This window comes from Oncorhynchus gorbuscha, linkage group LG17 (genome assembly GCF_021184085.1).
Source record: "Oncorhynchus gorbuscha isolate QuinsamMale2020 ecotype Even-year linkage group LG17, OgorEven_v1.0, whole genome shotgun sequence".
Taxonomy (NCBI): Eukaryota; Metazoa; Chordata; class Actinopteri; order Salmoniformes; family Salmonidae; genus Oncorhynchus; species Oncorhynchus gorbuscha.
Genome location: NC_060189.1, coordinates 39,609,100 through 39,633,851, shown reverse-complemented (window position 1 = coordinate 39,633,851; position 24,752 = coordinate 39,609,100). Strand labels below are relative to the sequence as shown.

Genomic DNA, 24,752 nt, shown 5'->3' with positions numbered 1-24,752 from the left:
CAGCATCAGTAGAACACGCCTGACTCTCCTCCACCAGTCATATTACCAGGACGCCACCCAGGACACAAACACTTTGGTGGAAAGCTGCTGCCATCCCATGTGACAATAGCAGCAGTGTGGCGTCTCCACAAGGAATCGATGGCAACACTTGGTATGTAAAGCATAAACATGTTTTGATTATTTAATTGATCTCCAACATGATTGGCACTACTTTTATTGATCTCACATTATTTCTGTGTTTTCCAGAGCTACTTGTAAGTCACGCTGTCTTCCTTCAAGAATCTGTGGAGAAAATTGCTGCCCTGCATGTCAAGCACTAAGCCCAGGACAGACCTGCGCTGGCAGTGCCAGAGGAACAACTATCAGGTCTTCAGATCTGCCGGAAGCTGTTAAATCAGCCAAGCTGAAGAAGCAAGAGCAGCATCTCCTGCTTGTTAAGAGTGCGAGGTCTGTCTACCAGCATATGGTTGTTGACTGCAAGATCACCTATCAAGACCTGCAGTTGTCTCTGGGGGGACCTACTGAACCAGCAAGCAAAGACATCTGGATGCATTACAGTTTTGATTTTGCTCAACAAGTAAGCAACATTTCCTCCTTTATACTGATTAAGGACATAGATGGATAGATATACACCAAAAAAATGTTAGAATATACACTGCTCAAAAAAATAAAGGGAAAACTTAAACACAATGTAACTCCAACTCACTCTTCTGTGAAATCAAACTTTCCACTTAGGAAGCAACACTGATTGACAATAAATTTCACATGCTGTTGTGCAAATGGAATAGACAAGGTGGAAATTATAGGCATTTAGCAAGACACCCCCAATAAAGGAGTGGTTCTGCAGGTGGTGAGCAGACCACTTCTCAGTTCCTATGCTTCCTGGCTGATGTTTTGGTCACTTTTGAATGGTGGCGGTGCTTTCACTCTAGTGGTAGCATGAGACTGAGTCTACAACCCACACAAGTGGCTCAGGTAGTGCAGCTCATCCAGGATGGAACATCAATGCGAGCTGTGACAAGAATGTTTGTTGTGTCTGTAAGCGTAGTGTCCAGAGCATGGAGGCGCTACCAGAAGACAGGCCAGTACATCGGGAGACGTGGAGGAGGCCGTAGGAGGGCAACAACCCAGCAGCAGGACCGCTTCCTCCGCCTTTGTGCAAGGAGGAGCAGGAGGAGCACTGCCAGAGCCCTACAAAATGACCTCCAGCAGGCCACAAATGTGCATGTGTCTGCTCAAACGGTCAGAAACAGACTCCATGAGGGTGGTATGAGGGCCTGACGTCCACAGGTGGGGGTTGTGCTTACAGCCCAACACCGTGCAGGACGTTTGGCATTTGCACCAAAATTCTGTGCTCTTCACAGATGAAAGCAGGTTCACACTGAGCACATGTGATAGACGTGGCAGTCTGGCATTTCTTTGGGGGGCCGCACAGAGGTAGCCTGACTGCCATTAGGTCTGAGATCCTCAGACCCCTTGTGAGACCATATGCTGGTGCGGTTGGCCCTGGGTTCCTCCTAATGCAAAGACAATGCTAGACCTCATGTGGCTGGAGTATGTCAGCAGTTCCTGCAAGAGGAAGGCATTGATGCTATGGACTGGCCCGCCATTTCCCCAGACCTGAATCCAATTGAGCACATCTGGGACATCATGTCTCGCTCCATCCGCCACGTTGCACCACAGACTGTCCAGGAGTTGGCGGATGCTTTAGTCCAGGTCTGGGAGTAGATCCCTCAGGAGACCATCCGCCACCTCATCAGGAGCATGCCCAGGCGTTGTAGGGAGGTCATACAGGCACGTGGAGGCCACACACACTACTGAGCCTCATTTTGACTTGTTTTAAGGACATTAAATCAAAGTTGGATCAGCCTGTAGTGTGGTTGTCCACTTTAATTTTGAGTGTGACTCCAAATCCAGACCTCCATGGGTTGATAAATTTGATTTAAAAGGGTGTAGACAATGCTGAATAGGTGTAGACAAAGGAGAGCTCTCCAATAGGTACCAAAAATTCCAAGGGCCTTTTCTCAAGTGAGTTTACAAGTTAATCTATTTTCAAAGCAGAATTACTTTCCCATTGCATTTTTGAGGAACAGTGTGTGATATACCATCCAATGTAAAAAAAACACAATTTCTAATTTTGCAACATAAGACCGATTTGAGCCAGTTGGTCACATTTGTGCATCCATAGCTTTCTCAGTCATCATTATTCACGCTTCATTCGGGATTATCCTTAATCATGGTAGCATCCATATTCATGTGGAAGTGTTTAGAAACATTCTATTCTTAATTACAATAAAAGTGTCCCCAAAAGGACATATGTAGATTGTGTATAAATGCAGGAAATTAGCTTTAGTTGCCCTCCAAAAATCTGAGGGAGGACCCCCAGACAGGTTATGTCCCCCCCATTTCTAAAACCAAAGTTGTGCCAGTCTAAAAACATTATTGAAAAAAAGAGTATAAAAATAAAACATCTACTTCTGTTGATTGTCCACTAGTGTAGTGAACGTGAGTGTTTAGAGAAAAACCGTACCTTACTTTCAGGGTGAGTAACCGTCTAACATCAAGTTGTAACATAATTAACTATTCCATTAAGTATAAATACAATCTGTGAATATATATACATTCTGTGAATATACAAACTCAGCAAAAAAAGAAATAGCCCTTTTTCAGGACTCTTTCTTTCAAAGATAAAAATCCAAATAACTTCACAGATCTTCATTGTAAATGATGTGATGGTCAGATTCGTATTTATCGTCGAAGGAATGAGCGTTACACCGAGGCGTGTACTCTGGAGCGGGATCGATTTGGAGGTGGATGGTCTTTCATGGTCTGAGTCGGTGTGTCACAGCATCATCGGACTGAGCTAGTTGTCATTGCAGGCAATCTCAACGCTGTGCGTTTACAGGGGAGACATCCTCCTCTCTCATGTGGTACCCTTCCTGCAGGCTCATCCTGACATGACCCTCCAGCATGACAATGCCACACAGCTCATTCTGTGCATGATTTCCTGCAATACAGGAATGTCAGTGTTCTGCCATGGCCAGCGAAGAGCCTGGATCTCAATCCCATTGAGTACGTCTAGGACCTGTTTGGTCGGAGGGTGAGGGCCATTCCCCCCCAGAAATATCTGGAAACTTGCAGGTGCTTTGGTGGAAGAGTGGGGTAACATCTCACAGCAAGAACTGGCAAATCTGGTGCAGTCCATGAGGATGAGATGTACTGCTGTACTTAATGCAGCTGGTGGCCACAACAGATACTGCCTGTTACTTTTGATTTTGACCCCCCCCCCCTTTTTTTGTTCAGGGACAAATATTTCCATTTCTGTTGGTCACATGTCTGTGGAACTTGTTCAGTTTGTCTCAGTTGTTGAATCTTGTTATGGTCATACAAATATTTACACATGTTAAGTTGGCTGAAAATAAACGCAGTTGACAGTAAGAGGACATTTCTTTTTTGCACATACATAATACCAGTCAAAAGTGTGGGCACCTCATTCCAGGTTTTTTTTTTTTTTTTTAACTATTTTCTACACTATGAAATAATACATATGGAATTATGTATAAGTAACACCAAAGTGTTAAACAAATCAAAATATATTTGAGATTCTTCAAAGTAGCCACCCTTTGCCTTGATGACAGCTTTGCACGCTTGGCATTCTCTCAAACAGCTTCACGGGGTAGTCACCTGGAATGTATTTCAATTATCCATATCTGCAGCACTCTACCAATCAAGCCTTTATGATAGAGTGGCCAGATGAAAGCTACTCCTCAGTAAAAGTCACATGAAAACCTGCTCCAGAGCGCTCAGCTGTGGCTGGGCCACTCAAGGACATTCAAAGACTTGTCCTGAAGCCACTCCTGCAATGGGGTAAAGTTTCACCTTCTAACAGAACAATGACCCTAAGTACACAGCCAAGACATTGCAGGAGTGGCTTCAGGACAAGTCTTTGAATGTCCTTGAGTGGCCCAGCCACAGCCCAGACTTGAACATCTCTGGAGACCTGAAAATAGCTGTGCAGCGACACTCCCCTTCCAACCTTAAAGAGCTTGACAGGATCTGCAGAGAAAAATGGGAGAAACTCCCCAAAATGCAGGTGTGCCAAGCTTGTAGTGTCATACTGTACCCAAGAAGACTGGAGGCTGTAATCGCTGCAAAAGGTGCTTCAACAAAGTACTGAGTAAAGGGTCTAAATATTTATGCTAATGTATTTTGTGTGTGGCTATAATGTCTAAAAACCTGTTTTTGCTTTGTCATTATGGGGTATTGTGTGTAGATTGATGAGGAATAAGGCTGTAATATAACAAAATGTGGAAAAAGACAAGGGATGTGAACACTTTCCCAATGCACTGTAAAACAGCTAAACCACATAGTAGGAGGCTCAGTGGATCTCACAGCCCATAAAGCCATCACTATCTAATAGCTTCAGTGTAGCTTATCTGTTAGAGGTGATTTTGATCAAAGCAGTCATTGGTTTCCTCCAGCTTTCAGAGGTCAGGGCTGCTGCTCTATCCCCCCTCATAGCTCAGAGTGGTGGTGAGATGTCTGTGGAGGCTTGGTGGTGGGTGACCCTTGGGGGTTGTGTGCTCCAGTTCGGGCTTGTCTTTCACCACCACCACCACTGCTGCTCTTCTCTTTCTCTCCCTCTGCTCTCTCAATCCAGTTTGTTTTTGTCTTAGCGCTCCTCTGGGAGGCATAGCCCGGTACTTCCTGGTCCATGACGGACAGGAAGTCGTAGAAGGGCATGGAGGGCATCCATTTCTCATCCACAATAACACCTGGGTGGGGGAGAGAGAGAGAAGAACAGAAGCAGAACCTGTTTAGAAAGCACCATACTCAAATAGTAGAATAACAGAAAAACCTGAAGAAACAGAAACAAGAAAAAGCTCAAGAAAAACAAGACAAATCTGTAAAACGGTAAAACTAACCCATTAAAAGACGTGCTAGGGGTTGTTTTTTGACAGAGCATACAGTAACCTTATAATATAACAAACTTATTCAGGCTGGTATAGGCAGACTATCACATTCCACCTATACAGTAGCCCATATATCCTATTAAAAAAAGGACTGAATACAAACATATAATTTGGTTCCATTTCTACCTACCTACATACAGTTGAAGTCAGAAGTTTACATACACTTAGGTTGGAGTTATTAAAACTCGTTTTCTACCACTTCACAAATTTCTTGTTAAACAATAGTTTTGGCAAGTTTGTTAGGACATCTTAGTGCATGACAAGTAATTTTTCCAACAATAGTTTACAGATTATTTCACTATCACAATTCCAGTGGGTCAGAAGTTTACATACACTAAGTTGACTGTGCCTTTAAACAGCTTGGAAAATTCCAGAAAATGTCATGGCTTTAGAAGCTTCTGATTGACACCATTTGAGTCAATTGGAGGTGTACCTGTGGATGTATTTCAAGGCCTATCTTCAAACTCAGTGCCTCTTTGCTTGACATCATGGGAAAATCCAAATAAATCAGCCAAGACTTCATATAAAAATGGGTAGACCTCCACAAATATGGTTCATCATTGGGAGCAATTTCCAAAGGCCTGAAGGTACCACGTTCATCTATAAAAACAACAGTACGCAAGTATAAACACCATGGGACCACGCAGTTGTCATACCGCTCAGGAAGGAGACATGTTCGGTCTCCAAGAGATGAATGTACTTTGGTGCGAAAAGTGCAAATCAACTGCAAAGGACCTTGTGAACATGGTGGAAGAAAAAAGGTACAAAAGTATCTATATCCACAGTAAAATGAGTCTTAAATCGACATAACCTGAAAGGTCGCTCAGCAAGGAAGAAGCCACTGCTCCAAAACCGCCATAAAAAAGCAGGAATACGGTTTGGAACTGCATATAGGGACAAAGATCATACTTTTTGGAGAAATGTCCTCTGGTGTCGCTATTCGATATCTTCCCAATTAAGTAGCCTAGTTTTGTTTGGCTACTTGAAAATAACTATGGCCCATCATTCACAGCCCACCTCTTCCAATGCAGTGGAAAAGTGTGCATCGAATTCTACTATTTGATGAAGAGCTGAAATTAGTTTAACATCCTGGCATTTAAACCATACTCCATTTTTGAAAATGCACATACTATTCTATTTTCACATACTGAGAATGCATCATGCACGATTGTATTGTTTCCTCACATATATTTTCGAAATGTCGCATACTACTTTTCCACAGTCAAACGGCCTACTATTTAGGACACAAGTATGGGTGAAAAGTATGATGAACCCCATTATCTGTGTATAAGAATATACAGATGAAGGCCCCTATTTGGGGAGAGTGAATGTTTGTTCACACATACAGTACCAATCAAAAGTTGACATACCTACTCATTCCAGGGTTTCTCTTTATTTTTACTACTTTCTACATTGTAGAATAACAGTGAAGACATCAACTATCAAATAACACATGGAATCATGTAGTAACCCAAAAAGTGTTTTATACATTTATTTTAGACTTCAAAGTATCCACCCTTTTCCTTGACAGCATTGCACATTTTTGGCATTCTCTCAACCACCTTCATGAGATACTCACCTGGAATGCATTTAAATTAACATATGTGTCTTCTTAAAAGTTAATTTGTGGAATTTCTGTCATTCTTAATGCGTTTGAGCCAATCAGTTGTGTTGTGACAAGGTAGGGTGGTATACAGAATATAGCCCAATTTGGTTAAAAAAACAAGTCCATATTATGGCAAGAACAGCTCAAATAAGCAAAGAGAAATGACAGTCCATCATTACTTTAAGACATGAAGGTCAGCCAATCCAGAACATTTCAAACTTTCAACGTTTCTTCAAGTCGCAAAAACCATCAAGCACTATGATGAAACTGGCTATCACGAGGACCACCACAGGAAATGAAGACCCAGATCCTCTGCTGCAGAGGATTGCAGCCCAAATAAATGCATCACGGAGCTCAAGTAACAGACACATCAACATCAGCTGTTCAGAGGAGACTGTGTGAATCAGGCCTTCTTCGTCAAATTGCTGCAAAGAAAGGACACCAACAATAAGAAGAGACTTGCTTGGCCAAGAGACACGAGCAATGGATAGACTGGTGGAAATCTGAGATTTTGGGGACTTTTGGTTCCAACCGCTGTGTCTTTGAGACATAGAGTAGGTGAATGAATGATCTCTGCATGTATGGTTCCCAATGTGAAGCATGGAGGAGTAGGTGTGATGATGTGGGGATGCTTTGCTGGTGACATGGTCAGTGATTTCTTTTGAATTCAAGGCACACTTAACCAGCATGGCCACCACAGCATTCTGCAGCGCTACGCCATCCCATCTGGTTTGTGCTCAATGGAACTATAATTTATTTTTCAACAGGACAATGACCAAACACACCTCCAGGCTGTGTAAGTGATTTTTGACCAAGGAGAAGCGTGAGGGAGTGCTGCATCAAATTATCTGGCCTCCACAATCACCCGACCTAAACCCAATTGAGATGGTTTGGGATAAGTTGGTCTGCAGAGTGAAGGAAAATCAGCCAACACGTGCTCAGCATATGTGGGAACTCCTTTAAGACTGTTGGAAAAACATTCCTCATGAAGCTGGTTGAGAGAATGCCAAGAGTGTGCAAAGCCGTCAAAGGCAAGGGGTGGCTACTTTGAAGAATCTAAAATATATTTTGATTTTTTTCAAGTGAAATAATACCATGCTATTGTTTGAGAGTGTGCAGTTTTGAACATGAAAAGTTAAACAAATTAGGCACATTTGGGCAGTCTTGATACAATGTTTTGAACATAAATGCAATGTTTCATCAGTCTAAAACTTTGCACATGCACTGCTGCCATCTAGTGGGCAAAATGTAATTTGCTGCTGGGCTGGAATAATACATTATGGCCTTTCTCTTGCATTTCAAAAATGGTACAAAAACAAAACTTTTTTCTCTCTTTGTATTATCTTTCACCATATCTATTGTGTTATATTCTCCAACATTCCATTCACATTTCCACAAACTTCAAAGTGTTTCCTTTCAAATGGTACCAAGAATATGCATATCCTAGTTTCACGGCCTGTTAGATTTGGGTATGTCATTGTAGACTAAAATAGAAAAAAAGGGGTGGATCCACTTTTTTGGTTACTACATGATTCCATGTGTTCTCATAGTTTTGATATCTTCACTATTATTTACAATGTAGAAAACAGTGAAAATAAAAAAAACTTGAATGAGTAGGTGTGTCCAAACTTGACTGGTACTGTATGTAGAATACTTAAGTACCTTTTTTCACTAAATAGATGGAGAAGGAACACCTGTGAGAAGGGGAACGGTTCTAGCCTATGTACCAGTCGGTTTCTGCCCTCCTGTGAACTACTTATGGAATTGTCATGCCAAATAGTCTGGCCTTTTGGCAATCTCATCATTCAATAGTGTAATAAGAGCTCAAATAAAATATTTAGCTGTGACTTATATGGATGATGTTAAAAATATGTATTGGTCTGATGTGATTAACAAGGAGCATGCCTACGCTGCACTTGATGAATTTATGAAATTGCTTCTTCAAATATTGATAAAAATGCACCTGTTAAGAATCCGCCTGTTAGAACTGTTAAGGCTCCATGGATTGATGAGGAATTGAAAAACTGTATGGTTCAAAGAGATGGGGCAAAAGGAGTGGCTAATAAGTCTGGATGTACATCTGACTGGCTTACCTACTGCAAATTGAGAGATTATGTGACTAAACTCAACAAAAACAAGAATAAACTGTGTTATGAAGCCAAGATCAATGATATAAAGAATTATGGAAAACAACTTGAGTAGTTTAAATTGAATTATGGGCAGAAAGACAAATTCAACTCCATCTTTCATCAAATCAGATGGCTTATTCATCACACAACCATTTGATGTTGCCAATTATTTGAATGATTACTTCGTGGGCAAACTTAGGCAGGAAATGCATTACAAGTTTGAATTTTGTAAAGTTAGTGGGAGAGGTGGAAAAATGATTTATCAATCAACAATGACAAACCTGCTGGCATTGACAACTTAGATGGAAAGCAACTGAGGATGGTAGCTGACTATTGCCAGTCCTTTATGTCATATCTTTAATCTGAGCCTAGAAGAAAGTCTTTGTCCTCAGGCCTGGAGGGAAGCCAAAGTAATTCTGCTACCCAAGGGTGGTAAAGCGGCCTTTACTGGCTCTATCAGCAGACCTATAAGCCTGCTGCCAGCTCTTAGCAAACTGTTGGAAATAAATTGTGTTTGACAAATTTTAAGACTTTCAGCATGCTTATAGAGAAGGGCACCCAACATGTACTGTACAGATGGCTGATGATTGGTTGAAAGAAATTGATAAGAAGATTTGTGGGAGCTGTACTGTTAGATTTCAGTACAGCTTTTGAAGTAATTTGTTGAAAAGAACTTGTGTTATGGCTTTTCAACCTCTGAATCCATGATATGGCAGCGCTATCTAATAGAACTCAAAGGGTTTTTGTTAATGGAAGCTTCTCTAATGTCAAACCTGTAAAGTGTGGTGTACCGCAGGGCAGCTCTCTAGGCCCTCTACTCTTTTCTATTTTTACCAATGACCTGCCACTTGCATTAAACAAAAAATGTGTGTCCTTGTATGCTGATGAGTCAACCATATACGCATCAGCAACCACAGCTAATGATGTCACAAACCTTTAACAAATAGTTTCAGTCCATTGTGGAATGGGTGGCCAGTAATAAACTAGTCCTGAACACCTCTAAAACTAAGAGCATTGTATTTGGTACAAATCATTCTAAGTTCTAGACCTCAACTGAATCTGGTAATGAATGGTGTGGCTGTTGTGACAAGTTGAGGAGACTAAAATCTAAGGTATCGCCAAGTAATAAAAAAAATGTCATGATCAAAACATATAGATTCAGTGGTTGCAGAGATGGGGAGAGGTCTGTCTGTGATAAAGATATGTTTTTTTGACACCACACTACAATAACCAAGTTCTGCAGGCTCTAGTTTTGTCTAATCTTGATTATTGTCTAGTCATGTAGTCGAGTACTCCAAGGAAAGACCTATTTAAGCTGCAGCTGGCCCAGAACAGAGCCGTCTTGCTCTTCATTGTAATCAGAGGGCTGATATAAATACTATGCATGCCAGTCCCCCTTGGCTAAGAGTGGAGGAGAGAGTGACTGCGTCACTAATTCTTTATAAAGAAACATTGTGTTGAAAATCCAAAATTGTTTGCATAGTCAACTTACACACACACACACACACACACACACACACACACACACACACACACACACACACACACACACACACACACACACACACACACACACACACACACACACACACACCAGGGGTCTTTTCACAGTCCCCAAATCCAGAACAAATTCAAGAAAGCATACAGTATTACATAGAGCCATGGAACTCCGTTACATCTCATATTGCTCAAATAAACAGCAAACCTGGTTTTTTAAAAACGAAGCAAAACCTCACGGCACAACACCTCTCCCCTATTTGGTCTAGATAGTTTGTGTGTATGTATTGATATGTAGGCTACTTGTGTGCCTTTGACAAAACATTGTTTAATGTAGTTCTGTCCTTCTGAGTTGTTCTGTATTATGTCATGTCTCAGGTTTTGTGTGGACCCCAGGAAGAGCAGCTGGTGCTTTTGTGACAGCTGATGGGCATCCTAATAAAATACCAAATATGCAGCTGGATTTTAGTGCAAGGTCACGGATAGGTTGCTGAACATAAGGAATAATTCCATGACAACATGTGGAACTTCAATTTAGAATTAGATTTTCCACTGGCGCTCCAAAATAGATACAGCAGAAGAAAAAGTCTAAAATGACCAGCAGGATCAAACACCAGATCTGTAGTGCACAGTTAAAGGGATAGTTCACTTAACATGCAAATTGCATCACAGTTTTTGCTCTGTACTGAAAGTTCTCCATCTTTAAAACTTGACTACTGACATGCACACTTTTTTAGGGTTGTATTAACAACAAATACTAAAATTGTCTTTGAGTGACCTATACCTTTAAGAGAGAAGGGTACAATTCATGTTAATAATAACACCACCACATTGTGTTCTAGAAAAGTGCTATATACACCCAAAGACACTTATGTGATAGCCTGTACACTTTTGTAGCACTAAAAGTAAGGGCTTGACCCTTCACAGATAATACTCATGATCTATATATACAGTCAGATCCCAAATTATTGGCACCCTTGATAAAGAGGAGCAAAAAATACTGTTCAAAATAAATAATACAAATACTGAGTTATATTGATTGTATGGTCAAAAACATGGGAACATTATATTTTATACTAATTAAATTGCTCAGAGATTTTGTTCAACAAAATGTATTTTTTTAATCTAGAAAATATATTGGCACCCGTTTTCAATAATCTATAACCCCCCCTTGCGGATAAGGGAACGGGGGATACCTAGTCAGTCAGTTGTACAACTGAATGCCATCAACTGAAATGTGTCTTCCGCATGAATCAGAGGTGCGGGGGGCTGCCTTAAATCGACAACGTCTTTGGGGCCCAGGGAACAGTGTCAGCTCAGATAACAGACCTGGGTTCAAATACTACCAGGCACCTCAAAGATAACCTTTATATGAAAAAACATATAAGCAGTTGAATATTGAAATGCATTTGAAAATAAAATGCCATGTATTTACAATTACTTCAAATACATACAGTATCGTTGGAAGTATTTGAAAGAGATTTTTTAAAATAATACTTGGTATGTATTTGAAAATAGTTCTGAATGTACATTATTTCAAATGAAACCAACAACTGTGTGGCCTAAGAGCTCGATTTTCATGTCATCTGACCATATCAGCATATCAAAACAATACCTCATATTTACTGTAAAATTTGGTGATGGATCTTTGATGTTATGGGACTATTTTGCCTCCACTGGTCTTGAGGCCCTTGTTAAGATCAACGGCATCATGAACATTACCAAGTACCAGGACATTTTAGCCAAAAACCTTCTATTTAAAAATTTTAAAAAAACTTTACTTGACAGGGCAAGTCAGTTACGAACAAATTCTTATTTACAATGACGGCCTACCCCGGACGACGCTGGGTCAATTGTGAGCCGCCCTATGGGACTCCCAATCACAGCCTGGATTTGAACCAGGGACAGTAGTGACGCCTCTTGCACTGAAATGCAGTGCCTTAAGGCTCCCGAGTGGCGCAACGGTCTAACAATAACCCCAAGCACATCAAATGCTTACCTGACCACAAAAATCAACATTTTGCAATGGTCACCTCAGTCTCCGGACTTGAACCACATTGACAACCTGTGGTTTGAATTGAAGAGAGCAGTTCAGAAGTGCAGACAAAGGATATCAATGACCAGGAAAGATTCTGTAAGGAGGAATGGTCTAAGGTCCCTCAAACATTCTCAAATTTCAAACATTTTAGAAAAAAAGCTCAGTGTCGTTATACTTCCAAAGGGAGGGTGTTGGAGTATTGAAAACAGGTGAGCCAATAATTGTGGTGCCTATCTTTGAGATTTGTTTTATTATTTGTTAAACCAAAATCTAAGCAATTTGCATTAGTATAAAATATTCACTTTTGTTGTTGCATACAATATAGTTCAGTGTTATTTATTTTTGTATTTTTGCTCATCTTTATCAAGGGTGCCAATCATTTTGAACCAGACAGTAGGTTTGTCTCTCCAGACAGGAATATTGCATTATATACAACTTATGCTTTTACAGCAGTTACTTAATATGGGGCCATTTCCATCTTCCATTTCCATGCTTACAGAGCGTGACTAAGAGACCTTGTGGCTGTCTCAAGGAAATGGACAATAAAGTAATCATCTTCATTGTGTGGTGAGTGGAATGCATAAGCCGTCAATGTGTAGAGAGGGGTAAACATGAGCCAAAAATCCACTCTACTGTCATTTCAGGCTTTAGTGGGATTAGTGGGCTGGTCTTTGACAGTAACCGTCTGAGCACATGACATTTACAACAATACAATGCTTGAATTACACAAAGTCAGGTTGTGTACATTATCACCTGGTCGACCATGAAAGGAGTCATTTTGTCACCTTGCCAATGGGTGCAGATCCTAGACGTGAGAGGCATGCCAGAGGGTTCCCGTTTCAAATCACAGGTCTGTCTGAAAAATGTGTTGGTTGCTGGTATCAAATCCTAGATGCCATCTCCTGCATTTGTGCCCTGCTCCAGGCTTTACTATGGCTGACCCTGGGCTCAAAACTCTTCTCGCTGTGTGTGTGTGTTTTTCAAAGAGTTGGGATGAAGCAGAGTCAAATTTTCAGCTCTGTGTTAAAATGGACAATGATCATCGTGTGGAGAGTTGAATGCATTAGCAGTTAATGCGTAGCAAGAGATTACATGAGCCAACACACTACTGTCAAATCAGGCTTTGGTGGGATTGAGCTCATCTTTGTAAGTAACTGTAAAATGTCATGTACTTAGACAATGAGTCAATGCTTGAATTACACAGAGTAATGATGCAGGTTTTGTGCATTATTGCCTGTTCGACTGAAAGGTCAAATTTACAGTCGGAATTGATACAAGCCACTTTGTCAACCTGCCAATGGGTGTAGATCCTAGAGGTTAAATAGGTGTGCCAGCAACAAGAGGTACTGAAAAAAATCTACTGGTAGGTAGGGGTAGCTGGTATCAAATCCTGAAGGCCATCTCCTACTGTTGTTCCCTTGAGCAAGGCATTTAACCTAAACTGCTCCATGGTCTCCTTACCATGACTGACCCTGTGCTCTAAACTCTCAAATGTGAGTGTGTCTAGAAGGGGTTGAAATAAAACAAGACATTTCCATATGATATGGCATTAGCCATCAATGCATAGAGAGGAGAGAAATGTGAGCCAATGGCCCACTCTACTGTCAATTCAGGCTTTAGTGGGATTGGGCTTGCCTTTGAAAGCAACTGTAAATGTCATATACTCAGACTGAGACAATGGGTCTGTTTGAAATACACATAAATGAGGAGAAGCCAAGATACATGCACAGGTTGTGTGCATTATCACCTGGTCGAGCTTGAAAGGAGTCATCTGCCATACTCAATGGGTTTGGATCCCTCTGGTAAATGCAAGCAGTTTGGTGGGAAAGACCTCGGGATTTGTTCGGGAGGGTGAAATGTTACCAAACGTCCAGACATAAATGTATTGTATAGAGCAGACTGGTTCACAGTCTGTGGAATTGGGAGTAGTGTCAGCTCTAGACATTGCAGCGCTATCTACAACGGTGTACAGAACTTCGGTGTATAGATTTTCTCTAAACGATATTTCCACATTTCGTAACTGAACAAAATGTTAATATGGATCAAAACCCAAATCAAAATGTAAGATGCAGTAAGCTTGGTATAGAAACACGAGTATCATAAGATGTCCGAACAGTAAATGTACCTTTCCGTCAAAGTTTAACAACCGTATTACTGAACCACTGTAATTGATGTTTATAGGGTTTCTGATTATGATAGATGAATAAAAACTCGAGTCAGCTCCAGAAAATAAAAAACATCAACACGGTCTAAACGTCGAACACTTCAAGTTGACGAATGATGTGCTTCTCCAGACAGACAAAGCGCAGGTGTTCATTAGTGTACGCAATGCAAAACATTAACATTTTGCAACAGTAAACAAAAAACAAGCGTTTATTGGACAACTCTAGGTAGGCCATCCCTGTTTCAGTCTGTTTTCTTCCATTGGATGCCTAATGAACACAAACCAGAAAGAGGGGGCATTAGCCTGAAAAGAACCCCAATCTATGGTGAGTGCTGTATGATGACAGGACTATAACTGGCAACCATCAGACACAATTAAGAGATACAGTTCCCTCCAGAGACAGAGGAAGTGGATTGGAAGCGTCTCAGGAAAACACTCTCCTTCCTCTACTGTACTTCCATCATTTCAGCTCCCTCTGTCACTAGAAGTGGAATAACTGAAAGAAAAACCTGACGCCTAGTCTTTGGAGGTTTGTCGATGAGTTTGCATTTTGGGTAGAAACCAGCAAGGCATCAGTCTGTCATACACATATACAATAGTAATCCACCCACAAAACAAAAGTGATTGGATTAGCTCAAAAAGGCACTGGAGAAAGAGGTTTGAATGAATGAATAAATAGAGGTGATCTCATGAATGGTGGTGACAGATGGAGCTGTGTGGTACTATACTCAGACAGGACACCGCCACCTGAGATTACAGACTCTTGGCAGACTCAATTGACAAAAAAAGCACATCGAGTACGTACACAGAATGGCTTGAATGACACAATCAGGAAAAAGACCATAAGATCGGACTACTCCATTATTCACTGACCCATACAGTAGAGAATGGGAAATGTGTGTGATTATGTTGATTAATAGGCTGTGTTCACATGATTACATAGATTATGTGTGTGATCTGGAGCATGTGATGCAATGCACACTTCTGTGCATGAAGACAAAGTACAATCTCATCTCAACACAACCAGATATGCCTATATTTGATATGTAGCACATCACTTCTATACACAAGTAATACTTATGGGCAGTGGTGAATGAAATAACTGATGTTGGGAATGTGCAAATAGAAGATGGTAGTCAGAGCCTTCAACTTGCAGCCATGGCAGCAGGGCTGTGCCCCCCTTAAAGGCCAGAAACTGCAGGTGCAAATGCAGCATTCGTCAATCATCATAGAGTGCACTTCCATATGTGGAAGCAAAGTACAAGTTTAAATATATTTTTCTTTAATTGTTCTTTTGTTCTTTGCTGATAAAATTATTTCTAACAGTGGTCATTTTGGTCACTGTGTAAATCAATGTGTAAATCAAGGAAACACTGGACCAACTAAAAGTACATTGGTCCAGTGTTGGATGTCATAAGGTGAATGCACCAATTTGTAAGTCGCTCTGGATAAGAGCGTCTGCTAAATGACTTAAATGTAAATTAACAACCCCCCCTCCCCAATACCTGCAGGTGGTTCTTCACCATCCTCCACTCTCTGCAGCCACTGCAGAATGGCCTGTACCATGAAGGGTCTGCCAGTGGGGTAGTGGAAGACCTCTCCTCCTGTGGCCGGCTGGGAGACCACCAGGGCAGGAAGCAGGGGCAGGAAACCCAGGTATGCCTCCAGGACAGCCTTACCTGCAGGGGTACGACCCCTGGAACACACAAGATACCCCTCAACACAAAAATACACCCTGCATTCACTGGTTTTTCCATCCAACCATGACTCAGTCAATGAGCTGAGATTCAATTCAAAAGACAAAAATAAACACATTCCGTGTTAAAAATAGTGGGTCATTGGCAGAAAATAACAGTTGAAAAGACAATGGAGTTATAAAACCTCAATTCGGAATCATACTTTGCCTTGAAACAGTATATTGAAATGTTCCTCCCAAGTGGACGACAAGATAAAGAAAATGATGAACATTTAATGCTAATGCATTAAACCTTTCTGTTACATAAATTGGCCTATGGCTGCTTTGCCCTGAACTGTGTGTTCCCGACACTCTGAAACCTACTGCAACCCTTCATTGACGTGGGACACGTAATACTCTGGTACATACAGGTGGATCCAGCAGGGCAGGTAGGGGTTGATCAGTCCTGTGTTCAGCAGACTCCTCATATCATCCAATACTCTCTTGTTCCCTTTCCTCCCACTCTCCTCTTCTCCCACAAAGAGCAGCAGAAGTTTTTTTTTAACCTCCAGATACAGGGGCAGGTTCTCCACTGTCAATTCTGGCTGGAAGGGGTACAGAGAGGGCAAAAAAAGGTGATCAATGATAAATACAGTGTGTTGCAAAAGTATTCATCCTCCTTGGATTTTATTTTGTTACAAAGTGGGATTAAAATGTGTGTCATTGTTTTGTCCACAATCTACACGAACATTTTTAAATATTAATAAAACTATATCACACACATATAGTTGATGTCGGAAGTTTACATACACCTTAGCCAAATACATTTAAACTCAAGTTTTTCACCATTCCTGACATTTAATCCTAGTAAATATTACGTTTTAGGTCCTTCCTGAGCGGTATGACGGCTGCGTGGTCCCATGGTGTTTATACTTGCGTACTATTGTTTGTGCAGATGAACGTGGTACCTTGAAGCGTTTGAAAATTGCTCCCAAGGATGAACCAGACTTGTGGAGGTCTACAATTTTGTTTCTGAGGTCTTGGCTGATTACTTTTTATTTTCCCATGATGTCAAGCAGAGGCACTGAGTTTGAAGGGAGGCCTTGAAATACATCCACAGGTACACCTCCAATTGACTCAAATGGTGTCAATCAGAAGCTTCTAAAGCCATGACATTTTCTGAAATTTTCCAAGCTGTTTAAAGGCACAGTCAACTAAGTGTATGTAAACTCCTGACCCACTGGAATTGTAATTAAGTGAAATCATCTGTCTGTAAACAATTGTTGGAAAAATGGCTTGTGTCATGCACAAAGTAGATGACCTAACCGACTTGCCAAAACTATCATTTGTTAATTAACAAGAAATTTGTGGAGTGGTGGAAAATGAGTTTTAATGACACCAACCTAAGTGTATGTAAACTTCTGACTTCAACTGTACACACACACACATATAGTCGTTGCACAAGTATTCAGCTCTTTTGTTTAGGCCTAAATTTTGGCTTAAATCACATAAGTTATATGGAAAATGATAGAGGTTGAAATTATTTTTTAATGACTGAGAGCATTTCGAAAGCCTCAAAAGGTCAGCCATTGGTAGATGGGTAACAACAATAACAAATCAGACATTGAATATCACTTTTTTTTACTCCCTTTAACTCCCCAATTTCATGGTATCCAATTGGTAGTTACAGTCTTGTCCCATCGCTGCAACTCCGGTACGGACTAGGGAGAGCCGTACGTCATCCAAAACACAACCCAACCAAGCTGCACTGCTTCAAGACAATGCCCACTTAACCCGGAAGCCAGCTGCACCAACGTGTCGGAGGAAACACTGTACACCTGGTGACCGTGGCAGCGTGCACTGCGCCCAGCCCGCCACAGGAGTCACTAGTGCATGATGGGACAAGGACATCCCTGCCAGCCAAACCCTCCCCTAACCCAGATGATGCTGGGCCAATTGTGTACAGTCTCATGGGTCTCCAGGTCCGGGCCGGCTGCGACAGAGCCTGGACTCGAACCAAGAATCTCTAGTGGCCTTAGACCACTACGCCACTCAGGAGGCCCTGAATGTCTCTTTAAGCATGATCAAGTTAATAATTGTGCTGTGGATTATGTTTTAAACTACCCAGACAAAGATAGCCATCCTTCTTCACTGAACTGTAGGATAGGAAGTAAACTGCTCAGGGATGTTACAATGAGGCCATGGGTGATTTTAAAACAGAGTTCAATGGCAGAAAACTGTGGATGGATCAACATTGCAGTGACTTCACAATAAGTACATACATTTTTATTTATTTAACTAGGCAAGTCAGTTAAGAACAAATTCTTATTTTCAATGACAGCCTAGGAACAGTAGGAACTGCCTTGTTCAGAGTTTTTAGATTTTTACCATGTCAGCTCAGGGATTTGATCTTGCAACCTTCCGGTTACTAGTCCAACACTAACCACTAGGCTACCTGCCTACCCATGACAGAGCAAAACGAAGAATACAAATATACAGGACATGCATCTTGTAAGAAACAAGGCACTAAAGCAATATTACAAAAAACAAAAAAATACACTTTCTGGCCTAAATGCAAAGCATTATGGTTGGGGCAAATCCTACACATCACATCACTGACTTAACTGCAGCCTTATTTTCAAGCATGTTGGTGTGGCTGCTTCATGGGATGGGTATTCTTGACTTCAGCATATCCAGGATAAAAAGAAAAAAAGAAACGGGGCACTAAGCAAAGGCAAAATCCTAGAGGAAAACCTGCTTCAGTCTCATTTACACTAGACACTGGGAGAGGAATTCACCTCCGCCGGACAATAAATCAAATCTAATTTTATTTGTCACATACACATGGTTAGCAGATGTTAATGCGAGTGTAGCGAAATGCTTGTGCTTCTAGTTCTGACAATGCAGTAATAACCAACAAGTAATCTAACTAACAATTCCAAAACTTATACACAGTGTAAGGGGATAAAGAATATGTACATAAAGATGTATGAATGAGTGATGGTACAGAGCAGCATAGCACGATACAGTAAATGGTATCGAGTACAGTATATACATATGAGATGAGTATGTAAACAAAGTGTCATAGTTAAAGTGGCTAGTGATACATGTATTACATAAGGATGCAGTAGATGATATAGAGTACAGTATATACGTATGCATATGAGATGAATAATGTAGGGTATGTAACATTATATTAGGTAGCATTGTTTAAAGTGGCTAGTGATATATTTTACATCAATTCCCATTATTAAAGTGGCTGGAGTTGAGTCAGTGTCAGTGTGTTGGCAGCAGCCACTCAATGTTAGTGGTGGCTGTTTAACAGTCTGATGGCCTTGAGATTGAAAAACAGCTTCTGTCGCTCGGTCCCAGCTTTGATGCACCTGTACTGACCTCGTCTTCTGGATGATAGCGGGGTGAACAGGCAGTGGCTCGGGTGGTTGTTGTCCTTGATCTTTATGGCCTTCCTGTAACATCGGGTGGTGTAGGTGTCCTGGAGGGCAGGTAGTTTGCCCCCGGTGATGCGTTGTGCAGACCTCACTATCCTCTGGAGAGCCTTACCGTTGTGGACGGAGCAGTTGCCGTACCAGGCGGTGAAACAGCCCGCCAGGATGCTCTCGATTGTGCATCTGTAGAAGTTTGAGTGCTTTTGGTGATAAGCCGAATTTCTTCAGCCTCGAGGTTGAAGAGGCGCTGCTGCGCCTTCTTCACGATGCTGTCTGTGTGAGTTGACCAATTCAGTTAAGTCTGTGATGTGTATGCCGAGGAACTTAACTTGCTACCCTCTCCACTACTGTTCCATCGATGTGGATAGGGTGGGGTGTTCCCTCTGCTGTTTCCTGAAGTCCACAATCATCTCCTTAGTTTTGTTGACGTTGAGTGAGGTTATTTTCTTGACACCACACTCCGAGGGCCCTCACCTCCTCCCTGTAGGCAGTCTCGTCGTTGTTGGTAATCAAGCTGTTATGTCGTCCGCAAACTTGATGATTGAGTTGGAGGCGTGCGTGGCCACGCAGTCGTGGGTGAACAGGGAGTACAGGAGAGGGCTCAGAACGCACCCTTGTGGGGCCCCAGTGTTGAGGATCAGCAGGGTGGAGATGTTGTTGCCTACACTCACCACCTGGGGGCGGCCCGTCAGGAAGTCCAGTACCCAGTTGCACAGGGCGGGGTCGAGACCCAGGGTCTCGAGCTTGGAGGGTACTATGGTGTTGAATGTCGAGCTGTAGTCGATGAACAGCATTCTCACATAGGTATTCCTCTTGTCCAGATGGGTTAGGGCACTGTGCAGTGTGGTTGAGATTGCATCGTCTGTGGACCTATTTGGGCGGTAAGCAAATTGGAGTGGGTCTAGGGTGAAGGTGATGTGGTCCTTGACTAGTCTCTCAAAGCACTTCATGATGACGGAAGTGAGCGCTACGGGGCGGTAGTCGTTTAGCTCAGTTACCTTAGCTTTCTTGGGAACAGGAACAATGGTGGCCCTCTTGAAGCATGTGGGAACAGCAGACTGGTATAGGGATTGATTGAATATGTCCGTAAACACACCGGCCAGCTGGTCTGCGCATGCTCGCATGCTCAGAGGGCGCGGCTGGGGATGCCGTCTGGGCCTGCAGCCTTGCGAGGGTTAACACGTTTAAATGTCTTACTCACCTCGGCTGCAGTGAAGGAGAGTCCGCAGAAGGCCAAATCTACACTGGAATTGTTTACCAAGGAGCAATGGTGTAATGTACTTAAGTAAAAATACAACCTTTTTTTGTTTGTATCTGTACTTAATTTATATTGGACAACTATTACTTCACTACATTTCTAAAGAATGTAATGTACTTTTTACTCCATACATTTTCCCTGGAACCCAAAAGTACTCATTACATTTTGAATGCTTAGCAGGACAGGAAAATGGTCCAATTCACACACTTATCAAGGGAACATCCCCAAGGTGTCAGATCTGACACTAAAAAAACAAATGCTTCATTTGTAAATGATAGTGTGTCCCTGGCTATCCAAAAAGAAAAATAAACTTATGCTGTCTGGTTTGCTTAAGATAAGGAATTTGTAATGATTTATTACTTTTACTTTTGATGCTTAAGTATATTTTATAAATTACATTTACTTTTGATACTGATAGGTTTGGTTTCTGAGCTTTATATATTATTAATCATTAGGTTTAATAATGAAGGGAGCAATCGGTAAGCTTGGGAAGGGCTGAGTGCAGGGAAAACAATCACAAGTAGCAGTACTGATAAGGGGAGGAACCGTGTAAGGCCCATATCACTCAGCTCTCTGCAATAATGATGCAATTTTTAGTGATAAGGAGGAGACTCCACCTAAAGTGTGGCATGTATACTACCACGAGTAAAACCATGTTTTTGTCTAATGCAGCTGTATTGACCCTCTGGGCAGAATAAACTTTGTTTAAAGCTTTCTTAGGTTCTAATTTTCAGAGTACAAACTCAACAGACCCTAACAATACTTAAGTACATTTAAAACCAAATACTTTTACTCAAGTACTATTTTACTGGGTGACTCACTTTTACTCAAGTATAACAATTGAGTACTTTTTCCACCACTGCCAGGAAGACATTGCATTTTCCAAGTTAGTTTTGACTTAAATCTGATGGAAAATAGAAAGACAAAAATTGCCATCAAGCCACAATCCAACATCTTCAAAGAGCTTTAAAAAAATACCTAGTTACAGTTTTGAATTAAATAGACTTGAAAATTGAGAAATTGAAAATTGAGAGTCGAATCTGGGATGCTGGTCTTCTAGGCAGAGTTACAAAGAAAAGGCCATATCTCAGACTGGCCAATAAAAAAAAAAGATTAAGATGGCTAAAAGAACAGACACTGGACAGAGAAACTCTGCCTAGAAGGCCAGCATCCCATAATTGCCTCTTCACTGTTGACGTTGAGACTGGTGTTTTACGGGTACTATTTAACGAAGTTGCCAGTTGAGGACTTGTACATTAGTGTCTAGTTTGAGAAACGGACGCCTCACTTGTCCCCTTGCTCAGTTGTGCGCCGGGGCATGCCACTCCTCTTTCTAATCTAGATAGAGCCAGTTAGCACTGTTCTGTGAAGGGAGTAGTACACAGCGTTGTACAAGATCTTCAGTATCTTGGCAATTTCTCACATGGAATCACCTTCATTTGTCAGAACAAGAATAGAGTGACGAGTTTCAGAAGAAAGTTCTTTGTTTGTGGCCATTTTGAGCCTGTAATCAAACCCACAAATGCTCAGACACTCAATTACTCTAGAGAAGGCCAGTTTTATTGCTTCTTTAACTTTTTGGATATAGGGGGCGCGCTTTTAATTTATGGATAAAAAAACGTTCCCATTTTAAACAAGATATTTTGTCACGAAAAGATGCTTGACTATGCATATAAGTGACAGCTTTGGAAAGAAAACACTGACGTTTCCAAACCTGCAAAGATATTGTCTGTGAGTGCCACAGAACTAAATACTACAGGCGAAACCAAGATGAAATTTCATACAGGAAGTGAGCCAGATTTGAGGCGCAGTGTTCCAATGTCTCCTTATATGGCTGTGAATGCGCCAGGAACGAGCCTACACTTTCTGTCATTTCCCCAAGGTGTCTGCAGCATTGTGACGTATTTGTAGGCATATCATTGGAAGATTGACCATAAGAGACTACATTTACCAGGTGTCCGCCTGGTGTCCTCTGTCGAAATTGGTGCGTAAGCTCCAGCTGCATGTATTTTCCCATGTGATTCAGAGGAGAAACAAAACTGCCACGAATGACTTATCGAATAGATATGTGACAAACACCTTGAGGCTTGATTCTAAACAATGTTTGCCATGTTTGTCGATATTATGGAGTTAATTTGGGAGAAAGTTTGGCGTTTTGATGACTGAATTTTCGGGGGGTTTTCTCAGCCAAACGTGATGAACAGAACGGAGCGATTTCTCCTACACATCTTTTTGGAAAAACTGAACATTTGCTATCTAACTGAGTCTCATTGAAAACATCTGAAGTTCTTCAAAGGTAAATGATTTTATTTGAATGCTTTTCTTGTTTTTGTGAAAATGTTGCCTGCTGAATGCTAGGCTTAATGCTATGCTAGCTATCAATACTCTTACAAATGCTTGTTTTGCTATGGTTGAAAAGCATATTCTGAAAATCTGAGATGAGTGTTAACAAAAGGCTAAGCTTGAGAGCCAATATATTTATTTAATTTCATTTGCGATTTTCATGAATAGTTAGCGTTGCGTTGTTAATTATAGCTTGAGGCTATAATGACGATCCCGGATACGGGATTGCTCGTCGCAACAGGTTAATTTAAATTTTTCAGCTGTGCTATCACTTCAAAAGGGTTTTCTAATGATCAATTAGCTAATCAAGTTTATCATTTTAACCTCTTAAGACTAGCCCTCAATACTGCCCCTGTTGGAGAAAGTGCGTGCCCATAGTAAACTGAAAATATTTCCCAAAATTGCTAATATATGCATATAATAATAATTATTGAATAGAAAACTCTAAAGTTTCTAAAACCGTTTAAATTATGTCTGTATGTAAAGCAGAACTCAGGGCAGCCTTTCTCCCAAACTCTCTCTTGTGGAGGAAAGTTGGGTCAACTTTGACGTCATCGCCCCCACCCTTCCCAGGCAGCTACCGATCTGGGAACAGTATGTATGTGTTCAGCGCGATGCCTGCTTCCAAATGGCGCGTTCATTGTGAGAATCCCACGAGCCCTCGACATTTGGCGGGCGAAATTGCTCGTGTCCCTCTGAAAAACATGCACTCTATTGCGCGCGGCCGATTTGGAGTACGTTCTTTTCCATGATCCAGCATTTGAAGCCGGTTTGTCTGTTCGCGCTGATCTTTGTTCTACATGCTAAAAACATCATAAAGCTCGATTTTTCACATAGTTTGACCAGTTTAGTCGACATATCATATGTAAATTGGAAGTTGATGCGCAAGAGTGCTGGAACAGAAGTCATTTTGGATGCATTTCAGCTGAAGCTGTTAGCATATGCTAATACAGAGACACACAACGTGAAACCAAACGATGTATTGGGTAAGTATGACTCCTTCTACGTCTTCTGATCGAAGAACATCAAAGGTAAGGGAATATTTATGTGGTTATTTTGAGTTTGTGGACTCCAAACGCAGAGGAGACATACTGCTAATATCTGAGCGCCGTCTCATTGTATAGCCCAGTGGATGATTTCTGTAACGTTAAAAATAAATGTAATACAGCGGTTGCATTAAGAAGTGTATCTTTGTCACTATATGTAGAAAATGTATATTTAGTCATGTTTATTGCTTGTTATCTGACGTTATCTGTCGGAGCTATCATCATTTCTCCGGACATTTGAGTAGCATTTTTTGAAATGTCGTCATTGTAAACAGAGATTTATGGATATAAATGGCATATTATTGAAAAAAAATTAAATGTACTGTGTAACATGTAATATTACTGTCATCTGATGAAGATTTTCAAAAGATTAGTGAATTATTTATTTTTTAATCCTACTTTTAAATGGATTTTTTCTGGGACAAAATGGCCGCCGCTTGTCTTTTGTTTCGGTGGTGATCTAATATAAATATGTGCTATGTTTTCGCCGTAAAACATTTTAGAAATCTGACTTGCTCAAATGAAAGATAACAAGTCCAATAGCTGGGTAGATGAACAAGGTGTTTAATGTGTGGAG

The 24,752-nt window shown here is 41.2% G+C and overlaps 1 protein-coding gene across 3 annotated transcripts in view; it reads right to left on the bottom strand.

The window, feature by feature from the left end:
• Positions 1–4,224: 4,224 nt before the first annotated feature.
• The window catches only part of txndc16 (thioredoxin domain containing 16), a 69,761-nt gene continuing 49,233 nt past the window's right edge, over positions 4,225–24,752 (bottom strand). For all 3 annotated transcript variants that reach the window (XM_046308688.1, XM_046308690.1, XM_046308689.1), the window contains 3 exons: positions 16,512–16,687; positions 15,913–16,103; positions 4,225–4,775 (listed from right to left, as the gene is read on the bottom strand). In XM_046308688.1, the coding sequence (XP_046164644.1) occupies positions 4,516–4,775; positions 15,913–16,103; positions 16,512–16,687 (627 nt within the window). In that variant the 3' untranslated portion in view covers positions 4,225–4,515. The remainder of the gene's footprint in view (positions 4,776–15,912; positions 16,104–16,511; positions 16,688–24,752) is intronic.